At 44.2% G+C, this 20,824-nt stretch overlaps 2 protein-coding genes across 2 annotated transcripts in view; both read left to right on the top strand.

The window, feature by feature from the left end:
- Positions 1 to 20,824, top strand: part of nox5 (NADPH oxidase, EF-hand calcium binding domain 5) — a 34,301-nt gene that overhangs the window by 3,842 nt on the left and 9,635 nt on the right. Inside the window, exons 3-7 of the mRNA XM_079684537.1 lie at positions 4,356 to 4,596; positions 5,113 to 5,266; positions 5,729 to 5,901; positions 13,371 to 13,553; positions 20,516 to 20,648. Of these exons, the coding sequence (XP_079540663.1) occupies positions 4,356 to 4,596; positions 5,113 to 5,266; positions 5,729 to 5,901; positions 13,371 to 13,553; positions 20,516 to 20,648 (884 nt within the window). The remainder of the gene's footprint in view (positions 1 to 4,355; positions 4,597 to 5,112; positions 5,267 to 5,728; positions 5,902 to 13,370; positions 13,554 to 20,515; positions 20,649 to 20,824) is intronic.
- LOC307041981 (uncharacterized protein) lies at positions 16,817 to 18,891 on the top strand. The gene is made up of 5 exons (XM_079685600.1): positions 16,817 to 17,022; positions 17,200 to 17,457; positions 17,758 to 17,918; positions 18,353 to 18,501; positions 18,694 to 18,891. Exons 1-5 carry the CDS (start codon positions 16,866 to 16,868, stop codon positions 18,704 to 18,706), a joined length of 738 nt encoding a protein of 245 aa, XP_079541726.1. The 5' UTR covers positions 16,817 to 16,865; the 3' UTR covers positions 18,707 to 18,891.

The raw sequence follows: 20,824 nt of genomic DNA, 5'->3' as shown, positions 1-20,824 counted from the left end.
GTGATGGAGAACCTCACCATCAGGTCATTAACATCATTATTACTCCCTGAGGTGATGGAGAACCTTATTAATCCCTGAGGTGATGGAGAACCTTATTAATCCCTGAGGGTGATGGAGAACCTCACCATCAGGTCATTAATATTATTATTACTCCCTGAGGTGATGGAGAACCTCACCATCAGGTCATTAATATTATTATTACTCCCCGAGGTGATGGAGAACCTCACCATCAGGTCATTAATATTATTATTACTCCCTGAGGTGATGGAGAACCTCACCATCAGGTCATTAATATTATTATTACTCCCTGAGGTGATGGAGAACCTTATTAATCCCTGAGGTGATGGAGAACCTTATTACTCCCTGAGGTGATGGAGAACCTTATTACTCCCTGAGGTGATGGAGAACCTCACCATCAGGTCATTAATATTATTATTACTCCCCGAGGTGATGGAGAACCTCACCATCAGGTCATTAACATTATTATTACTCCCCGAGGTGATGGAGAACCTCACCATCAGGTCATTAATATTATTATTACTCCCTGAGGTGATGGAGAACCTTATTACTCCCTGAGGTGATGGAGAACCTCACCATCAGGTCATTAACATTATTATTACTCCCTGAGGTGATGGAGAACCTTATTACTCCCTGAGGTGATGGAGAACCTTATTACTCCCTGAGGTGATGGAGAACCTCACCATCAGGTCATTAACATTATTATTACTCTCTGAGGTGATGGAGAACCTTATTACTCCCTGAGGTGATGGAGAACCTCACCATCAGGTCATTAACATTATTATTACTCTCTGAGGTGATGGAGAACCTCATTACTCCCCGAGGTGATGGAGAACCTTATTACTCCCTGAGGTGATGGAGAACCTCACCATCAGGTCATTAATATTATTATTACTCCCTGAGGTGATGGAGAACCTCACCATCAGGTCATTAATATTATTATTACTCCCTGAGGTGATGGAGAACCTTATTACTCCCTGAGGTGATGGAGAACCTCACCATCAGGTCATTAATATTATTATTACTCCCTGAGGTGATGGAGAACCTCACCATCAGGTCATTAATATTATTATTACTCCCTGAGGTGATGGAGAACCTTATTACTCCCTGAGGTGATGGAGAACCTTATTACTCCCTGAGGTGATGGAGAACCTCATTACTCCCCGAGGTGATGGAGAACCTTATTACTCCCTGAGGTGATGGAGAACCTTATTCCTCCCCGAGGTGATGGAGAACCTTATTACTCCCCGAGGTGATGGAGAACCTTATTAATCCCCGAGGTGATGGAGAACCTTATTCCTCCCCGAGGTGATGGAGAACCTTATTACTCCCCGAGGTGATGGAGAACCTCATTACTCCCCGAGGTGATGGAGAACCTTATTACTCCCCGAGGTGATGGAGAACCTTATTAATCCCTGAGGTGATGGAGAACCTCATTACTCCCCGAGGTGATGGAGAACCTCATTACTCCCCGAGGTGATGGAGAACCTTATTACTCCCTGAGGTGATGGAGAACCTTATTAATCCCTGAGGTGATGGAGAACCTTATTACTCCCTGAGGTGATGGAGAACCTCACCATCAGGTCATTAATATTATTATTACTCCCTGAGGTGATGGAGAACCTTATTAATCCCTGAGGTGATGGAGAACCTCACCATCAGGTCATTAATATTATTATTACTCCCTGAGGTGATGGAGAACCTCACCATCAGGTCATTAATATTATTATTACTCCCTGAGGTGATGGAGAACCTCACCATCAGGTCATTAACATTATTATTACTCCCTGAGGTGATGGAGAACCTTATTAATCCCTGAGGTGATGGAGAACCTCACCATCAGGTCATTAACATTATTATTACTCCCTGAGGTGATGGAGAACCTTATTAATCCCTGAGGTGATGGAGAACCTCACCATCAGGTCATAAACATTATTATTACTTCCCGAGGTGATGGAGAACCTTATTAATCCCTGAGGTGATGGAGAACCTCACCATCAGGTCATTAACATTATTATTACTTCCCGAGGTGATGGAGAACCTTATTAATCCCTGAGGTGATGGAGAACCTCACCATCAGGTCATTAACATTATTATTACTTCCCGAGGTGATGGAGAACCTTATTAATCCCTGAGGTGATGGAGAACCTCACCATCAGGTCATTAACATTATTATTACTTCCCGAGGTGATGGAGAACCTTATTACTCCCTGAGGTGATGGAGAACCTTATTACTCCCTGAGGTGATGGAGAACCTCACCATCAGGTCATTAACATTATTATTACTCTCTGAGGTGATGGAGAACCTCATTACTCCCCGAGGTGATGGAGAACCTTATTACTCCCTGAGGTGATGGAGAACCTTATTCCTCCCCGAGGTGATGGAGAACCTTATTAATCCCTGAGGTGATGGAGAACCTTATTACTCCCCGAGGTGATGGAGAACCTTATTAATCCCTGAGGTGATGGAGAACCTTATTACTCCCTGAGGTGATGGAGAACCTTATTACTCCCCGAGGTGATGGAGAACCTTATTAATCCCTGAGGTGATGGAGAACCTTATTACTCTCTGAGGTGATGGAGAACCTTATTAATCCCTGAGGTGATGGAGAACCTTATTACTCCCTGAGGTGATGGAGAACCTCACCATCAGGTCATTAATATTATTATTACTCCCTGAGGTGATGGAGAACCTTATTAATCCCTGAGGTGATGGAGAACCTCACCATCAGGTCATTAATATTATTATTACTCCCTGAGGTGATGGAGAACCTCACCATCAGGTCATTAATATTATTATTACTCCCTGAGGTGATGGAGAACCTCACCATCAGGTCATTAACATTATTATTACTCCCTGAGGTGATGGAGAACCTTATTAATCCCTGAGGTGATGGAGAACCTTATTAATCCCTGAGGTGATGGAGAACCTCACCATCAGGTCATAAACATTATTATTACTCCCTGAGGTGATGGAGAACCTTATTAATCCCTGAGGTGATGGAGAACCTCACCATCAGGTCATAAACATTATTATTACTTCCCGAGGTGATGGAGAACCTTATTAATCCCTGAGGTGATGGAGAACCTCACCATCAGGTCATTAACATTATTATTACTTCCCGAGGTGATGGAGAACCTTATTAATCCCTGAGGTGATGGAGAACCTCACCATCAGGTCATTAATATTATTATTACTCCCTGAGGTGATGGAGAACCTTATTACTCCCTGAGGTGATGGAGAACCTCACCATCAGGTCATTAACATTATTATTACTCTCTGAGGTGATGGAGAACCTCATTACTCCCCGAGGTGATGGAGAACCTTATTACTCCCTGAGGTGATGGAGAACCTTATTCCTCCCCGAGGTGATGGAGAACCTTATTAATCCCTGAGGTGATGGAGAACCTTATTACTCCCCGAGGTGATGGAGAACCTTATTAATCCCTGAGGTGATGGAGAACCTTATTACTCCCTGAGGTGATGGAGAACCTTATTACTCCCCGAGGTGATGGAGAACCTTATTAATCCCTGAGGTGATGGAGAACCGTATTACTCCCCTGAGGGGATGGAGAACCTTATTACTCCCTGAGGTGATGGAGAACCTCACCATCAGGTCATTAACATTATTATTACTCTCTGAGGTGATGGAGAACCTCATTACTCCCCGAGGTGATGGAGAACCTTATTACTCCCTGAGGTGATGGAGAACCGTATTCCTCCCCGAGGTGATGGAGAACCTTATTAATCCCTGAGGTGATGGAGAACCTTATTACTCCCCGAGGTGATGGAGAACCTTATTACTCCCTGAGGTGATGGAGAACCTTATTACTCCCCGAGGTGATGGAGAACCTTATTAATCCCTGAGGTGATGGAGAACCTTATTACTCCCCGAGGTGATGGAGAACCTTATTACTCCCTGCGGTGATGGAGAACCTTATTACTCCCCGAGGTGATGGAGAACCTTATTACTCCCTGAGGGGATGGAGAACCTTATTACTCCCCGAGGTGATGGAGAACCTTATTAATCCCTGAGGTGATGGAGAACCTTATTACTCCCTGAGGTGATGGAGAACCTTATTACTCCCTGAGGTGATGGAGAACCTTATTAATCCCTGAGGTGATGGAGAACCTTATTAATCCCTGAGGTGATGGAGAACCTCACCATCAGGTCATTAACATTATGATTCCTCCCTGAGGTGATGGAGAACCTTATTACTCCCCCGAGGTGATGGAGAACCTTATTAATCCCTGAGGTGAGGGAGAACCTTATTACTCCCTGAGGTGATGGAGAACCTCACCATCAGGTCATTAACATTATGATTCCTCCCCTCAGTGCTGCTAACTGGCTGAAGCCCCCTGCTACGGACCCCCAAAAGAGGCGAGGGGCCCCGCGCTACCTGACCCGGGCCTACTGGCAGAACAACAGCAGGAAGCTGCTCTTCCTGGTTCTGTACGCCCTCCTCAACCTGACCCTGTTCCTGGGGGCTATGATGCAGCAACGGGGGGGCGGCGGCTGGTTCATGATGGCCAAGGGCTGCGGACAGTGCCTCAACTTCAACTGCACCTTCATCCTGGTAACCTCAAGGTTCAAGGCTCAAGGCTTTTATTGTCATGTGTACAGAGCTCCAGTGGAGATATGAAGACCTGAGGGCACAGGCTCCTCCCACAGAGCAACACAATAACACAGATACAATGGTGCAAGTAAATACAATGAAATAGAATATAATAGAAATAGTGCAGAACAGTCTATATACAAGTCATTGGGATATTGATATCAAAGTCAGCTTTATTGTCAACATTTCTCCATGTGTTATACATACAGAAGTCTGGAGATACCGTTTCCCGCGGTCCCACAGTGTGACATACATACATGTCTGAAGGGCTTTGCTCAAAATACAGATCATTGTAGCCTCCTCCCCCTCTATTTCAGCTGTTACTAAAGAGATGACTCTGGGTCTGTAGCTGTAAAAGAATCTACCCTGATACTCAATATGAAGAAGACTGATATGGAAATGTTAGTACTGCCGTTTGGCCACTAGGGATACATGCAGGAGTACCACTCATTATGATCAGAACCTACTCCTACACAGGTTCTGATGCTGCGGCGCTTCCTCACCTGGCTTCGGGCTACCTGGGTGGTGCGGGTTCTGCCTCTGGACCAGAACATCCTCCTGCACCAGATCGTGGGCTACGCCATCCTCGTCTTCACCACCGCCCACACCACCGCGCACATCTTCAACTTCGGTACCGACCCACACGATGAACCTGTCCTTATGAACCTCACGCTGTCAGATAACTGCTCTGTTTTTCATATTCATTCACCTGAAGGAAACTTTCTTCTGCAGGAAAACAGTTATTATTTATAAGAAAGACATGAATGTGTGTTTATATACCCAGTGTTAATGTGTGATGTTAATCTTGACCTGGCTGTTTAAAAAGAGCTTCACAGCTTCATGAAACAGACGGAGGGCTTCCAGAGGATGTATGGCTCATATTATATCCACAACAAGGAGGTTTTGACCTGCCTTTTAAATGCTATGCTATTTATGTATAATGCTATTTCTGCAGGACTCTCCAAAGCATTGGATACCACATCAGATGACCTTAATGTAATATTTAAGAGGGACATTTCCATCAATTCCTGAGTGGTTAAATGTAATGGAAACAAACCAAAACGTTTGACAGTTTGATTTTTTTGTGTTTCAGTGAAGCTGTCGGAGAGCGGGGATTTCCAGCTCTGGGAATATCTGCTGACCACGCGCCCGGGAATCGGCTGGGTGGGGGGGGCAGCGTCTCTGACGGGGGTCGTCCTGCAGCTGGCCATCGGACTCATGGTGCTCTGCTCCAGCACATTCGTACGACGCAGCGGACACTTTGAGGTACGTGGAAACAGTTTGAGGTACGTGGAAACAGTTTGAGGTACGTGGAAACACTTTGAGGTACGTGGAAAAACTTTGAGGTACGTGGAAACAGTTTGAGGTACGAGGAAACACTTTGAGATACGAGGAGACACTTTGAGGTACGAGGAAACAGTTTGAGGTACGAGGAAACACTTTGAGATACGAGGAGACACTTTGAGGTACAAGGAAACACTTTGAGGTACGAGGTGACACTTTGAGGTACGAGGTGACACTTTGAGGTACGAGGAAACACTCTGAGGTACGAGGAGACACTTTGAGGTACGAGGTGACACTTTGAGGTATGTGGAAACACTTTGAGATACGAGGAGACACTTTGAGGTACGAGGAAACACTTTGAGATACGAGGTGACACTTTGAGGTACGAGGAGACACTTTGAGGTACGAGGTGACACTTTGAGGTACGAGGAGACACTTTGAGGTACGAGGTAACACTCTGAGGTACGAGGTAACACTTTGAGGTACGAGGTGACACTTTGAGGTACGTGGAGACACTTTGAGATACGAGGAGACACTTTGAGGTACGAGGTGACACTTTGAGGTACGAGGTGACACTCTGAGGTACGAGGAGACACTCTGAGGTACGAGGAGACACTTTGAGGTACGAGGTGACACTTTGAGGTACGAGGAGACACTGAGGTACGAGGTGACACTTTGAGGCACGTGGAAAAACTTTGAGGCACGAGTAAACACTTTGAGGTACGAGGTAACACTTTGAGGCACGTTGAGACACTTTGAGGCACGAGGAGTCACTTTGAGGTATGAGGAAACTGTTTGAGGTACGAGGAGACACTTTGAGGTACGAGGAAAACCTTTGAGGCACGAGGAAACACCTTGGGGTACGAGGAAACACTCTGAGGTACGAGGAGACACTTTGAAGTACGAGGAGACACTTTGAGGTACGAGGAAACTGTTTGAGGTACGAGGTGACACTTTGAGGTACGAGGAGACACTTTGAGGCACGAGGAAACACTTTGAAGTACGAGAAGACACTTTGAGGTACGAGGAAAACCTTTGAGGTAAGAGCTAACACTTTGAGGTATGAGGTAACACTTTGAGGTATGAGGAGACACTTTGAGGTACGAGGTAACACTTTGAGGTATGAGGAAACACTTTGAGGTACGTGGAAACACTTTGAGGTATGAGGAGACACTCTGAGGTACGAGGTAACACTTTGAGGTACGAGGAAACTGTTTGAGGTACGAGGTGACACTTTGAGGTACGAGGAGACACTTTGAGGCACGAGGAAACACTTTGAAGTACGAGAAGACACTTTGAGGTACGAGGAAAACCTTTGAGGTAAGAGGTAACACTTTGAGGTATGAGGTAACACTTTGAGGTATGAGGAGACACTTTGAGGTACGAGGTAACACTTTGAGGTATGAGGAAACACTTTGAGGTACGTGGAAACACTTTGAGGTATGAGGAGACACTCTGAGGTACGAGGTAAAACTTTGAGGTACGAGGAAACACTTTGAGGTACGAGGTAACACTTTGAGGTATGAGGAAACACTTTGAGGTACGTGGAAACACTTTGAGGTATGAGGAGACACTTTGAGGTACGAGGTAACACTTTGAGGTATGAGGAAACACTTTGAGGTACGAGGTAACACTTTGAGGTATGAGGAAACACTTTGAGGTACGTGGAAACACTTTGAGGTATGAGGAGACACTTTGAGGTACGAGGTAACACTTTGAGGTATGAGGAAACACTTTGGGGTACGTGGAAACACTTTGAGGTATGAGGAGACACTTTGAGGTACGAGGTAACACTTTGAGGTACGTGGAAACACTTTGAGGTATGAGGTAACACTTTGAAGTATTTGAGGTACGTGGAAACACTTTGAGGTATTTGAGGTACGAGGTAACACTGAGGTATGAGGAAACACTTTGAGGTGCGAGGAAATACTTTGAGGGACGAGGAAACACTTTGAGGTACGAGGTAACACTCTGAGGTACGAGGAAATACTTTGAGGGACGAGGAAACACTCTGAGGTACGAGGAAACACTTTGAAGTACGAGGAGACACTTTGAGGTACGAGGAAACTGTTTGAGGTACGAGGAAACACTCTGAGGTACGTGGAAACACTCTGAGGTACGTGGAAACACTCTGAGGTACGTGGAAACACTTTGAGGTATGAGGAAACACTTTGAGGCACGAGGAAACACTTTGAGGTACGAGGTAACACTTTGAGGTACGAGGAAACACTTTGAGGCACGAGGAAACACTTTGAGGTACGAGGTAACACTTTGAGGTACGAGTAAACACTTTGAGGTACGAGGTAACACTCTGAGGTACGAGGAAATACTTTGAGGGATGAGGAAACACTCTGAGGTACGAGGAAAACTATATTAAAGGTGGGAGTATATAAAGGTAACTTAAAGAGGTTTCTTAAAGGTCCCCTATTACACTCTTTATCAACCAGTGGCGAGCCGTCAGGGCCCTCTATGCCCTCTGTGAGGGCCTAAGATATTCTAAAATATAATATATGAAAACATTAAAAAAATAAAAATAAAATAATATTATTTTTTATATATTATTTTTGTTAAATGTTTCATTTGTTTTACCTAAATAAATTGATTTAATTGTATTTAAAATAACATTTCCAAATAAATAAATCCTTTGAATCTGCTTGTTCAGTTTCTGTTGGAATGTGAACGGTTAAATGCCGTCCCTGCGAGTACTGTGAAGACGGGAGAGCTTGTTGGTCCCTCTGTAGATTCACAGAGGGACCGCTATAGTAACTGAACGAGAGAGTAATGTCAAATGACAGTGCAATTGACCAATTATATCTTCCCTCTAAATGGGTGGGCTTTATTTTCGCGGACTTTATGACAAGTTCCACCTGCTGTGAAGTCTATGCAAGTGGTGCAGTCCTAAAACCCGGAAATAAGCTGCGCTCTGGTTCTCTCGACAGAAAAGCAGTGGGATTCCTCCATAGGATTTTGGAAAATAGCAGGATTTAAGGTCTATGGAAAAAAAACCTGTTAGATAAATGCACGCTGATTCAAAATGCTGCAGCTCGTGTACTAACCAGAGTTAGGAAAAGGGACCACATTACTCCTGTTCTGGCTGCCTTACACTGGCTCCCTATAGAACACAGGATAGAATTTAAAATTCTTCTTCTGGCCTACAAAGCCCTTAATGGGCAGGCGCCATCTTACCTTAAAGAACTCATTATACCCTACTGTCCTACTAGGGCATTGCGTTCCAAGAATGCAGGGTTGTTGGTTGTTCCTAGAGTCTCTAAAAGTACAATGGGAGCCAGAGCCTTTTCTTATCAAGCTCCACTTTTGTGGAATCAGCTTCCAGTTTGTGTTCGGGCGGCAGACACCCTATCCGTTTTTAAGAGTGCGCTTAAGACCTTCCTTTTTGATAAAGCTTATAGTTAGGGCTGATTAGATTCAGCCCCTAGTTTTGCTGATATAGGCTTAGTTTGTCGGGGGACATCTTACTTCTTCCTTCTCTCTGTCTATACCTGTGTACTCTCATGTTCCGATTAACCCAGCTTCCCCAAATTTCTTTCTTTTTGGTGTCTATATACGCCGGGATCCGGAGTCATGGATGATCCTGCGGTCCTGTGTCATGGATTGCGAGTCCTGGATCTTGAGTCGTGGCTTTGATCCTGGATCATAATTCCTGGATGGATATCCTCGTGGATTCATCTTCCTATTATACACACATGCATTTCCAAACATTTGGTCTACCTATGTTGCAAATATATTATCTCTTGGATTTACACACGGCATCTATTGCACGTCTGTCCGTCCTGGGAGAGGGATCCCTCCTCTGCTGCTCTCCCTGAGGTTTCTCCATGTTCCCCTTTAAAATGTGGGTTTTCTCTGGAAGTTTTTCCTTGTACGATGTGAGGGTCTAAGGACAGAGGGTCTAAGGACAGAGGGTCTAAGGACAGAGGGTCTAAGGATAGAGGGTCTAAGGACAGAGGGTCTAAGGACAGAGAGTGTCGTATTGTCATACTGATATTCTGTACAAACTATGAAGTCCACTGAGACAAATGTAACATTTGTGATATTGGGCTATATAAATAAACATTGATTGATTGATTTGTTTTGTTCAGCCTGATAATATCCACATGTCTACCCTACTTTTATTATTTTCTAATCATAAATCTAATCGATAGATTTATGATGGATAGATTTATGATGGATAGATTTATGATGGATAGATTTTTGATGGATAGATTTATGATTAGCATAAGTTCGTTCATGATGGCTCACTTCAGTGATAGTGATGACATCGTTGCGAAATTATTAACCGAGTCATTTTCAAGATTGAGTTACAATGATAAATTGGAGCGGCAAAGGATCAGCTGTATGACCCGCCATCAAGTGCTTCATCCAGAAGGACAGGAGGATGGACTTTGTGTTTAAGTGATTTGATCATCAGAGGTAGGCCTAAGTCATTTTCAATGTGGGCGGCCGTGCCGACTTCATTCATTTGTAATTGTTACTTGGCTGCATGGGTGGCGCCAGGATTTTTTTCCTCCAGTATTAGCAGTTGCTATATGACAGCACGGCGTTGCTAGTTAATTTTCAAAATAAATAAACAAACAATACCAGTGGGCCAAGCACGAGCCTGTTCATATTGTAGCGTTCACCGCTATTCAAGATCACAGATCACTCGATTCTTCAATGTCGAAAACGTTCTCTTTATTTTCTGGTATTGACGGCCACAGCCAGGCCTTACAGAACCAATCAATAGTATAACACTCATTATGACTTTTCCCCACACTCAAACTCAACTCCTACTGTCTCGGACTCCCTTCACACACACCGGAAAACGCACACACACGGGAAGGGGCGGTCTCACCCTAACTCCCACCAACAACATTGCCTAAATAACTTTACAAATACTAAAACTGTGCACATCTGATAACTGAAATAACTATTAACTTGGACACGCTACAATATTATCCTTAATATTTACATTAAAAACATTCCTTTGACACTTATAACATTACTTTGCAAGTTAAGCACAACCAAAATAAGTTTGTAAAAGCAGAATGTGAACACTGTTCCTGTGCTCCTACAATATGTTTGTATAATACCAGTATTACACCCTGAGCGTACAAGTGCACAATAGCAATCGTTCACTGTTTCAACTGGCATGCTGTGGCATTTAACCACACACACACACACACACACACACACACACACACACACACACACACACACACACACACACACACACACACACACACACACACACACACACACACACACACACACACACACACACACACACACACACACACACACACACACACACACACACACACAGCAGTGGTGAGGATCTCAGCCTGCCGTCACTGACGTTCAACCAGAAAACATCAGCAGTTAGCTGTCAGCAGTTAGCACACAGAGATCACACAGCTCCTCATATCTGTTCAAAAACTGTACAAAAGTTAAACAAGTCCAAACCACAGCCTGTCTGTGTCATGGAGAATACAGTCGCTGGTTTATTTATGTCTGTAGGCCGTTGTTATGAGTGTGGAGTGAGCATATACAACGTTAGCTTAGCCTGGTTGACCCAATCTCTATTCAGAAAACACGCATTTAAAAAGGTGTTTCACCTGCCGTCTTGTCTGCAGACTTGTCAAATCTCGCGAGAATGTGTATAAATATAGATACATTTTCATAACAAAACAATGGGGTTGCTAAGCCGTTGCTAGGCCAATTGTTGGAGTTGCTATAGCAACTGCTTGGCTGTGGGTGACCTGTCATGATAGGTGTTTATATAAATGGTGTTGTTCTGTGTGGTAGAGGGTCGCTGTCATTGATGCGTTTTGCACCCCGGGCCGCTGTTTTGATATTCCGCTGAAGTATACGCTGTGACGTGATAATTCTTCTTTTTTTTCGAGGGAAGGGGGGGGGGTCAGAGGGCCTAGGTATAACGGCCCGTCCACACTACAGCTTCAAAAAAAGCTTGGAGCTGGGCGTGTCTGAAGTTTAGGGATTTTATTCGAGCACCGCGACCAACAACCAATCACATGAATGTCCCGCCCCCGACATACAAAGCAAAAACACCTGGTTCTTCTCCACTATTGCTAGAATGGATGCCGGTGTTGTAGCAAGGGTAAGAAGGGCAAGAGGGGTAACACGTGTGTGTGCAAGGTTGCATAAATTGTATACATTGTCGATCATTTATTTCTCCTCCATCTTTTTTTGAAATATAGAAATGAACGTCGGGATATCTCTCCCTTAGACGCGGTTTGATTGGCTAGGGCTTGAGCAGTCAGATTTTCAGAAACGGGATTTGATTGGCTGGCGCTGGCTACTCCGCCGTCTCCGGCTGCAGACATTGTTCAACTTCTGCAGCCGGAGACGGCAGAGACGGACCGCTATGCTACCCACAATTCAGTTCGGCGAAAAGCGAGGCAACGTGACGTCACCCCATTCAAAGTGAATGGGCAGACGCGTTAGAAACCGTTTTCGAAGCTCTCGAAGCTGTAGTGTGGCCGGGCCGTAAAAGTCACGGCTCGCCACTGTTATCAACAATATACTACAGGTCTCAGATATAAACAGTACCTGTCTCTGATTGGCTGAAACACCGAACAGATCATTGCAGCACTACCCATAATCCCCTCTGTTTCAGCCCTGTTTCCAAAGTGCTGATTCTCTGTCTGTTACTTTAGATGAAAATAGGGAGCCCCTCCCCACGCCCCTCTGAGAGACATTTGGTTACAAAGAACTCAATGGTGCTCTAGAGGAGATTCAGGTGATAAGGGGGGGGGGGGGGGTTATCTTGGTTGCTGATTGGCTAATGGTTACACAAGACAAAACATCGTTATGACATCATAAAGTGGCCAAAATCTGATCAGCTTATTTTCAGACAGGTTTGATGAAGATTGGTCAGGACAAAAAGAGAGGGGGTCTTTGTTCCTTAAAGAGTCTCTGAACACAGAGGGGACACATGTTTATGTAGAAAAGACATGAAGAAGAGGGTTCAGCAGAACAGGTGGCCTTTAAGTGTGTATGCATTAAAACCACATCTTCTATAAGATGCTGCTTTCTATGATATCAGCTTGTCATAAACAGCCCTGTCTTCATAATTGAACTTTTTGATGTTTGGGGACAAAATCATGCTGTTTTTCAGTTTCGTGCAAACACAACAACCACAACACACTACATCTGGTAACTTAACGAGGTTTCTTATTGGAAAGGGTTAGTACCAGTGATATAGATGCATTGCTATTAAACTAAACTTAATGAAGCTCTGTGTGGACACATTAATAACTGTGTGTGTGTGTGTGTGTGTGTGTGTGTGTGTGTGTGTGTGTGTGTGTGTGTGTGTGTGTGTGTGTGTGTGTGTGTGTGTGTGTGTGTGTGTGTGTGTGTGTGTGTGTGTGTGTGTGTGTGTGTGTGTGTGTGTGTGTGTGTGTGTGTGTGTGTGTGTTGTCGTCCTGCAGGTGTTTTACTGGTCTCACCTGTCCTATGTGTGGGTGTGGTCTCTGCTCATGGTGCACTGTTCGAACTTCTGGAAGTGGTTTGTGGTTCCAGGATTGGTGTTCCTGCTGGAGAAGATCGTGGGGATGGCCGTCTCTCGGATGGGAGGCCTTTACATCGTGGAGGTCAACATGCTGCCCTCCAAGGTAATGAAGAGTTCCTCCTGATGGAGCGTTCAGGGCGTTGAGTTTGCACCTGTTGCCCTAGATACAGAGGTGGGAAGTAGTGGAGTACAAATACTTTATACTGTACTTAAAGACCCCGTGAAGTGAGCGCCTGTGCATGATCTGTTATGCTAATACGTATAGTAATGACCAAAATTGTCCATTGGAACCCATATCAAAAGATGTTGGAATAGCAACGAATTTGACGAGTTTTGAATTTGCCGCCGGGAAATCCGCAGTTGACCTCCGCGTACGAGGGCGCGATTTACTGCGTGACGTCACGAGATGGTCGCCGCCGAAGTGTTTACATTCATCAAAGTTTATTGCTTCTCTGTTTCAAAGTCGAATTTATCAAAGTTTTTGAGTGAGTATTTTACTGGAAAGTTTGTCGGAGTCGACTGGAAGTGATTGCCAATCGAGCAAACCTGACAATGGAGGCGACAGTGAAGAAAACCGGAGGAAAAACACACGGGAAACGATGCATTGCCGCTGGCTGTAGTAATGTCAAGTCTGCCGAAGTGGCGATGTTTCTGTTCCCAAAAGATGAAGGTGAGCCTGGCTGGTGTCATTGTTTCGTAGATTCGTTCATTGATCATGATAAATAAAGGCCACTGGTCGATTCTCTCTCGAGAGAGAAAGAGAGACTGAGAGAGTTACAGGGTTGTCGTTAGCATCTGGTGCTAGCTCGGAGCTAACGGAGATTAGCTGTTTCAACAATAAGGAGAGGGAGAGTGCTCTCCTGTGGGACTGAGAGAGATAACGTCAGCTCAGGGAGGTAAACTGTAGCCTAAGTTATCTCAGTGGGTTTGGTCATCTATGTAAACTAATATTTCCATCTATGTAATATTAGTTGTATAAAATAGGTTAAGAAATCCTTCCAATGTTTTTTGATTATTGAAATATATGTTTCATATGAGTGTTGAGAGCTGTATCCATAAATCTCTTAATGTTGCCCTCAAAGTGCACCAGATTGATGCATTCAACTTCAATTTAAAGAAAAAATGTGTGGTGTGAGGTCATCACAAATAAAACAGGTTCCATGGATAGGATACTAGATAAGTGTGCACACTCATTATGTACACTACATATTTTTCTTGGATTTGTTAACACTATAGTCCCTAATATATTTGTAGAAAGGCAGGAAATGGAATTAAATCGAGAACATTTTTATAATAGAGAGCTTTTGACTATTAATGGTTGGATTTATTTTATTTCTACAGATCTGTCAAAGGCATGGGCAAAGCAAGTACAGAGAACCAGGAAGGACTGGGAGCCTACCAAATACAGTGTTCTGTGCAGTGAACACTTCACAAGGGACTCCTTTGATGAAAGTGCTCTACTACGAGCGCAGAAGGGCATCGCGACAAAGAGGACCTAGATCCTGAAGAAGGTTTTCCCCAGAGTTGGGACTTCAGCTGTGGGACAACTTTCAACGTCAACATCAAGACCGGTTCGAACTGCATTTACAATGAGAGAGAGAAAGCGGATAAAGTTGTTGATGTTAAATCAGGATTTAATTCCAGTGGCTAGTAGTCTCCTGAATTATTATTGTTGAAATAGTATGAGCAAGGTGTAGGCCTATACTGTTTGAATCATTTTGTAATCCATTTCATATTGTGTACATTTACAGAAAGTAGAAGAACTCCTGGCAGAATCAGAAGTGGAGGGTAGCAGTTTTGCTTCCACAGAGGAATCAATGGAGATGGCCACTGACGCAGACATGGCACCGGAACAGGTTTGTGATTGCCCCCAGGTTTTGTTTGAGATGAGCTCATTGGCTGGTTTTACCTTGCACGTTATCATGACTGGCACACACAGTGGACACATGAAGAAAAACCTTCTTTGTAATATGCACACCTTAGATCTTACACTTGTTATATAAAACAAAAAGCTTAGCATTAGTCTTGTTCCAAACACCAAACATGCAACCGGCAAAACCAGTCTGCTAAATATAATCATTGTAGAAAGTTGCTAGTCAGGCATGATATTGACTTACATATGCATTGGCTCTAGCTGAGCATTACTGTAGGGTACATGTGTATCATGATAATATTGTCTAGAACTTCTAACCCCTCGGAAATATTTTATAACATCACACTATGAAATATATGTTTTCACCTGGCAGGAACCACAGAGTCAAGATCAGGCCTGCCAGACAGACTGGACTCCAACAGCTACTGTCAGCATCAAGACACAGACTGGGAAGCAACTCAGAAAGACAAAGACACAGTCAAAGGGTGTATTGATTTGTTAATAGTACTGCACTATTAAATCGAAGTTTGATCAGTTACTACAAAAAAAAAACACAGCAGTTTGACAGGATGAGCGAGTGTGTCCTATAATACTGTATTACAGTACGGGATATTCCTTCTAATGTTGAGTTTGTTAACTCTAAATAGTAAGCAACAGATCAACAGAGATTTGTGGTTTTATATAAACACAATATAGTATTCCATTGATCATTTCATTTCCAGCATGCCAGGTGACTGATGCTGACTGCAAGTCTACCAGTACCAGGGAGGCAGAGAAAGCTGAAAGTCCATGGCACCAGAGACCCAGCTACACCTGACCAGCCAGCACAGGCTGCCTCCAGCAGCAGACAGGAGTCAAAGCTGGAGCAACACCAACTGGAAGACGAGCCGTCCATCAGTCCAGCTGCACCACCATCAGTATCAGGCTCCTCAGACCGGGAACCCAGTAGCCCCATCTTAGCGGCTGATACTTCTGAAAAGTCAGATCTGTCAGAAAGTCGGGAAGCATTTGGGGATGAGATCTGCCACAAGGAACCCAAATACATCGTCTTTGGCTCCAGCCTCGGGAAACTGCTACAGTGGTGCCACTGTCCATCTTGCGGCAGCGTCGACATCCGTCAAGTGTGGACAACCACTGGAACACTACTTAAGATCCACCAAACATGTGACTCCTGTCTGCAGGCCAGTACGTGGCAGAGTCAACGGAGCATTGGAAACTTCCCTGCAGGCAACGTGCTGTTGTCTGCAGGCATACTGTTTGCAGGTGCGTCGCCAACAAAGGTGCTGCGAGTCCTAAACCCCATGGGTGTGATGACCTACGTGAAACCAACATTCTTCTCACACCAGCGAGACATCCTGCAGTCTGCAATACAGGGTGCTGCAGACTGAAGGGCGACCTCTGGTCCTGGGGGGTGAGGGCAGGGCCGACAGCCCTGGACAAAAATCATATTCAGCTCATTGCAGAGCTCCTGTCTAGTTATCTGCCTGACTGGAATGTTCCCTGCTGTATTTTCAGAGCAGCGAGTGTGGTGGGAGCTACCATATGGAACTGGAAGGCCTGAAGAGGATGGTGGCCTTCTTTAAGGACATCCTGGAGATTGGCACTCTCGTCACAGACCGACATCGCCAGATTACCAAATGGATTAGAGAGAATATGCCGTACACAAAACATCTGTATGACATCTGGCATGTAGCCAAGTGTATGTTTCAATGTTGTTTCTTTTGAAGTTCAAGGAGTAGAGTCCTCTATTGAGTTATCGTAAAGTTGTTATCACCAGACAGACATTGCAGCATGCAGTGTAACAAATCTTATTTGCACACCTCACTCAAATAGATAGATCTCTTTATGATGTCAGTTTTATTTATTGTCTTTGCAGCTGTTGGGAAGAAGCTGAAAGCCATCTGCAAGCTCATGGGCTGTGAGGACCTGACAGCATGGCAACAGAGCATCATCAGCCACTTGTACTGGGCAGTGGTTTCCTCCACGCAAGACGACGCGGAACTGATTGTGGATAAATGGAAGTCGGTGGAGCGGCATGTCCTAAACCTCCACAGGGGCCATGGTGGAAAGTTCCCCACATGTGCGCACAAGAGACTACAAGGCAGGGCTCACAAGAAGAAGTGGATCAGACCAAGTGAGTTTAGAGTCAATACTCCTCCACTAATACTCCAGACGTGACATTTAAAATTACGTCTGTTGCATCAGCAACGGGTGACTGTAATTTGAACCTTCATCCACCGCCCAAAGGAGTATGGACTGTATACAGTGTGCATTCTGAGGGATTAGAAACCCAGGACATACCCAGCAACAACAATGTACTGACTGTCTTATAGTTGGGTACATAATCCAAAAAGCAACAAACATTAGAATTGATCATGTTAAGCACTGCCATTGAAATGTGTTGATGATTGATTTATTGATCTGTTGATTGCAGGTTCACTATCAGCTGTCAAACTGGAGAGACTGGTGACAGACAAGATGCTGTGCAAGGACATCGGCAAGCTCTCTGCCGTACACCAGACGTCCAAGGTCCAGCCTCATCATTCAGTTTGCACCAAAGTCTTACGTGTACTCCTACACTGGCATGCTGTGCAGGTTGGTCTTTTCAGCATACCATTCGAAGGCTTGTACTGTACCAGCTGAAGACTTGTTTCAGTTACTTGGGAATGGGCGTCTTTGTACCGTGCTGAACCAGGTCCTCGTGCTGAACCAGGTCCCTGTGCTGAACCAGGTCCACGTGCTGAACCAGGTCCCCGTGCTGAACCAGGTCCCCGTGCTGAACCAGGTCCCCGTGCTGTATAAAAGCTTTAGACGTCACATCTCCCATAGTGTGTCAAAATGGAGGAAGGAACTTTGATGAAGTTGTCAACTCCAAGACACACATTGCCAGGACTAAAATAAAACACTAAATCACTTTCTGAATCAATATCAAGTTAAATAGAGCTGTTCATGTTTAGACGTGGAATAATTACAAAAGAGAGATATTTCTTTTCACATTTTTAAAACTGTTTCTTTGTTTATGTTAACAGAACCCTTCTTGCCGGAGTGCATTACAACGAGAATGCCAGCAGACATACTGCAACTACGAAGGCGGGAGAACAGAGGTTAAAAATCCGCTACCCCAAGTACAAGGCTGGAGGTCATGTTGTGAAGAAGATCCTAGTAGAGGCAACATTCAGTGAGTTTGAAATTCAATTACTCAAAATAATATTGTCCAGATTGGTAAGGTACCGGTACTAATGATTTAGTAACTAATTCAGTTCAAAACCCAAATGGAAAGAATGATCTCGGCTTGATGACAGACACCATTCATTATCAGAGAACATTATAAAGTGCACGTTTTGTATTCTGTCTTTGAACACTGTTGCAGGCTATGTGGATGATCTCATGAGAGAGGTGGTCGACCTCTGCAAGAGACCCAGCGCAGACAGGCCTGTACAGCCGGAGGAGCCTCCCACTCTGTCCTCGGCAATGGAGAAGCCTGACAAAGCAGAGGCCATCAAGGCACATGCCAGTCGTTTCAAGACCAAATAGTCTGTCACTGTGCATCTTCAGCTGTGGAACTGTATTAAACATTCACTTCAGAACTGTACTGTCACTGTCCTTCTTCATAACCGTGATAGTCCATGGATGGAAACTGTCGAAGAATTTGGTTCACTGCACAAGAGGGCAGTGGCACTCTTATGTCGCGTCCTAGGTAACCCCAGCAAAGTCTCACCAGCTGGCGGTAGGCTGTGTATTGGTGGCGTCTGCAAGATAAAACATTATAGCATTGATATGAGGTATGAGACTACTACAAATGAAGGACAATAGATGATAATAGGTCAACTTCAAAGTTACATTTTCTTATACTCAGATCATAAAAGACTAATATTCAAACGTATAAAGTTGCAAAAGTTGTCATGACATCATATAAACTGATACATTTATATACTAGTAATACACTTTATTGTAAATAGTGTTTGTAAGGCTTACTCATTGCCCTCTTGCTGGAGATGGCCATAATGCTGCCTGTATCCACAGTATGCTATACGCAGCACCCAGATGTCTAGACAGCCAGATCGGAAGCCGGGGTGGTCGATTATGCAGCTGTGGACACCATCCTCCTCCATGGTCCTGGTGACAGCGGGGATTTCCCCACAGCACACACTCTCGGCTACAGTGTCCATGTTGTTACAGTTGTCGCACTGACACCTAAAACATATAAAACAGATGTAACATTATGATTAGCAGGAATGCCAGGATGTTTCAGTGTTGTCAGGTTGCGACATTTTGCAAGGTCACTGGATTTTATCATTTTAACTTGGAACTGTATATTGTTGAATTTTATGCAGAAGATACAATAAAGTTAGACTATGTGGCATGAAAATAATTTCTTGTTCTCGCCCCCTGATTATCTGATAGGTGGAATTATTCCCATAAGCTGCAGATAAGCAGAAAAACAGGGCTGGTCACCCTGGCTGTGTTTTAATTCAATGACCAGAAAGTTCTAATTCTAGTTTAATAATACTCTGGCCCATGACATGAACATAAGCTAATTATTTCCCAGAGGCTGATGAGCCCAAGCAGAGATTTTAAACAAGGCAAAGGACCCTTCAGTCTTCACGCCATGAACAGGCACAATGGTATTTAAGGAATGAAACTGCCATTTCATTTTGGCACAAAAACATGCACTTCACGGGCACTTTAAGTAAATTGTTCTGGTATCAGTACTTTACTCCACTACTTCTCACATTTTCCAAACAGGCTGGTTCCTTTAGTCTGAATGTGTGTTTGGTGGCGTGATCATTATTATTTAGAGTCATTGCGTGCCTATTGATTTGAACACGATCCGTGTATCCATCATTTCCTGGTCTTCTCTAAAGAAGAGGGACCAATGGAAACGTTGTCATGTTGCCGTTGGTCACCATGGAAACATTCATTAGCTAACAATGACATTATTGTTCTATTAATATAAAGGGAGGTCAGGTACTCTTTAAAACAGCTGCTAGTTATGGGTACTTTTTACTGAAGTACATTTCAAAGCCTCTTTACTTTGACATGAGTAAAGAAGTTTAGTCAGTACTTCTACTTTCACCAGAGTATTTTTAAACACGAGTATCTGTACTGTGATGTGTGTACTTTTGCCATATCTGCCTAAGATATCAGATGTTTTGTATAAAATATGCTTTGGTTAATGTATGTGTGTGCAGGTGACTCACCTGGTGATCAAACGTCCTCAGTTCTTCCACTTCAAACCAGGAGATTACGTCTACATTAACGTCCCCGCCATCGCCAAGTACGAGTGGCACCCCTTCACCATCAGCAGCCCCCCCGAGCAGTCAGGTACACACACACACACCTACACACACAGCCAATTAGCTTTTCACACACAAGGAACTTATCACATAAAATAGATTAGCGGTGTTGATGTGAAGTCATGTGACCGTGCTGTAGTTCCTTTATAGCCCAACATTAGCCTCCTTTAGCTTAGCGGTGGTGACGTGAAGTCATGTGACCGT

This window comes from Notothenia rossii, assembly GCF_949606895.1.
Source record: "Notothenia rossii genome assembly, chromosome: 5".
NCBI lineage: Eukaryota > Metazoa > Chordata > Actinopteri > Perciformes > Nototheniidae > Notothenia > Notothenia rossii.
The sequence above is the reverse complement of the archived record's forward strand: the minus strand, read 5'-3'. Positions and strand labels throughout refer to the sequence as shown.